Source organism: Ceratina calcarata, unplaced genomic scaffold (genome assembly GCF_001652005.2).
Source record: "Ceratina calcarata isolate Rehan_Ccalc_2016 unplaced genomic scaffold, ASM165200v1 scaffold179.2, whole genome shotgun sequence".
In the NCBI taxonomy this organism is placed as follows: domain Eukaryota; kingdom Metazoa; phylum Arthropoda; class Insecta; order Hymenoptera; family Apidae; genus Ceratina; species Ceratina calcarata.
The window spans coordinates 36,668-38,269 of record NW_017139322.1 but is presented as its reverse complement, the minus strand read 5'-3'; the positions used below and the strand labels follow the sequence as shown (position 1 = coordinate 38,269).

Below are 1,602 nucleotides of genomic sequence, written 5' to 3'. Positions count from 1 at the left end.
CTTTAGTAATCTCTCCTCGGTGGTTCTGGTAAATGCTAAACGTTGAACTGAACGTGTCAGATTCCTGCAAAATTTAGCTTTGGCAGCACCATCGAATTGGGGACGCCGAAACCTGGGCCGTGAGCACTCTCATTTCCTCTCTGATACTACTAAATTCTTCCAAATTTTTCACTTGCCAAATAAATGAATTAAAAATCGTCAAATTTCGAAACTACCGATTTTGTACCCTACATTCAAAATCCTTTACTATTAACTGGATTCTTGGTCTCAAGCAAGATAAACTGGATCAGTTCGGTGTGTTAGGTTAGGTCAGATGCCGCATGGTGGCAAGATGGCGGGCTGACAATGCATCTTCAGGCGAGGGTTTGGAAAATCCTGTTTAAATCCGCGGGTGATTTAGTTGTCGGTGCCGGGAAGCTTTTCCCACTTAATTCCGAGCTGCGAGAGGGTTGCCTTCGAGCTACCCGGACTAATAGCGAGGGTTAAAAACTACCTAACAGCCATTACTCCGCCATTAATTACGTTCCGGCGGGGATGGACCGCGTAAACACGTTTCTTCGAATTCAGAAACGAAGTTTTGCAGAAGTAAAGCTTTTAACGGAATCCAATTATGGTACAAAGCTTCCTTAGTACCTGAGAGCACTACGTTTTTGTTAACATTTATTGTATTTATCTTTGGTTTTCATAATTTTATTCAGATTCTTATAGATTTTGATTTTTCACAGATTTATTTCGTAAGCTAAAAATTGTGGCAAAACTCAGTGGTATTCACTAAACATCTGGTAATGCCTCTGATTTTTTTCAGAATTTTCGGCAGACCATAGGAACGGAGAGATAAAATATAAACTATTGAGATACTCGTATAGTCATAAAGTTCCTCAATTATTTTCTTTTAATTCAGTTGGAAATAATGCAATTCGCTCTATCTGTGCCATCAATTAGTCGAATAATGATGATCATGAAATGTGTGTCAGCAGTGCCCGGTCTTCTAATGTTTAATTTAATTGATTTAAATTATAAGCAACGTGTGTTCAGACTCTTGTGTATTTTCCTTGAATCGCAAATATATGTATATTATAACGTTTTCACCGTTCATAGTTGTCAATCGTGAACGCTTCTTAAGTTCAGACTAAAATCAAGCTGTAAAAAATGTCAAATTAAGGATTTATGGAAATTAAGGAAAGGGAGATATATCACTCACATAGGCAAAGATGCAGAACCGCGGTGAGGAGGGCTGCCAGTTTCCGTGCTGCCATGGGAGTCAACCACTCCTGTCTACTACTTGTCTTGATCTGAAATCAATAAAAAAAGTAGCAATTTCTAAATTGAATTCTGTATTTCATATATTGATGGCAGTATTAAATTTTAAACAATTGTAAAGCAATTAAAAGCTGGTTGAAAAATTAGCCAATCACTGTTTTAGAAACGTCTCGTTCTCAGTTACGAGATACCATCAAAAAAAACATCGTCGTTTAAAAAAATACATTGATCTTTAAATGGCTGTTTGTGCTTTCTAAATAGAAGGGTCACTGAGCACCGTTTTGGAACGTGCTCGGTCTCATATACATTATATCAATATAAAAATGTTGGATTGTCTACTAA

General features: G+C 37.3%; 1 protein-coding gene across 1 annotated transcript in view; it reads right to left on the bottom strand.

The window, feature by feature from the left end:
* Nucleotides 1-1,287, bottom strand: part of DIP-lambda (Dpr-interacting protein lambda) — a 32,213-nt gene extending 30,926 nt beyond the window's left edge. The window contains exon 1 of the mRNA XM_018037846.2: nt 1,202-1,287. Within this exon, the coding sequence (XP_017893335.1) occupies nt 1,202-1,256 (55 nt within the window). The 5' untranslated portion in view covers nt 1,257-1,287. The remainder of the gene's footprint in view (nt 1-1,201) is intronic.
* Between the last annotated feature and the right edge of the window lie 315 nt (nt 1,288-1,602).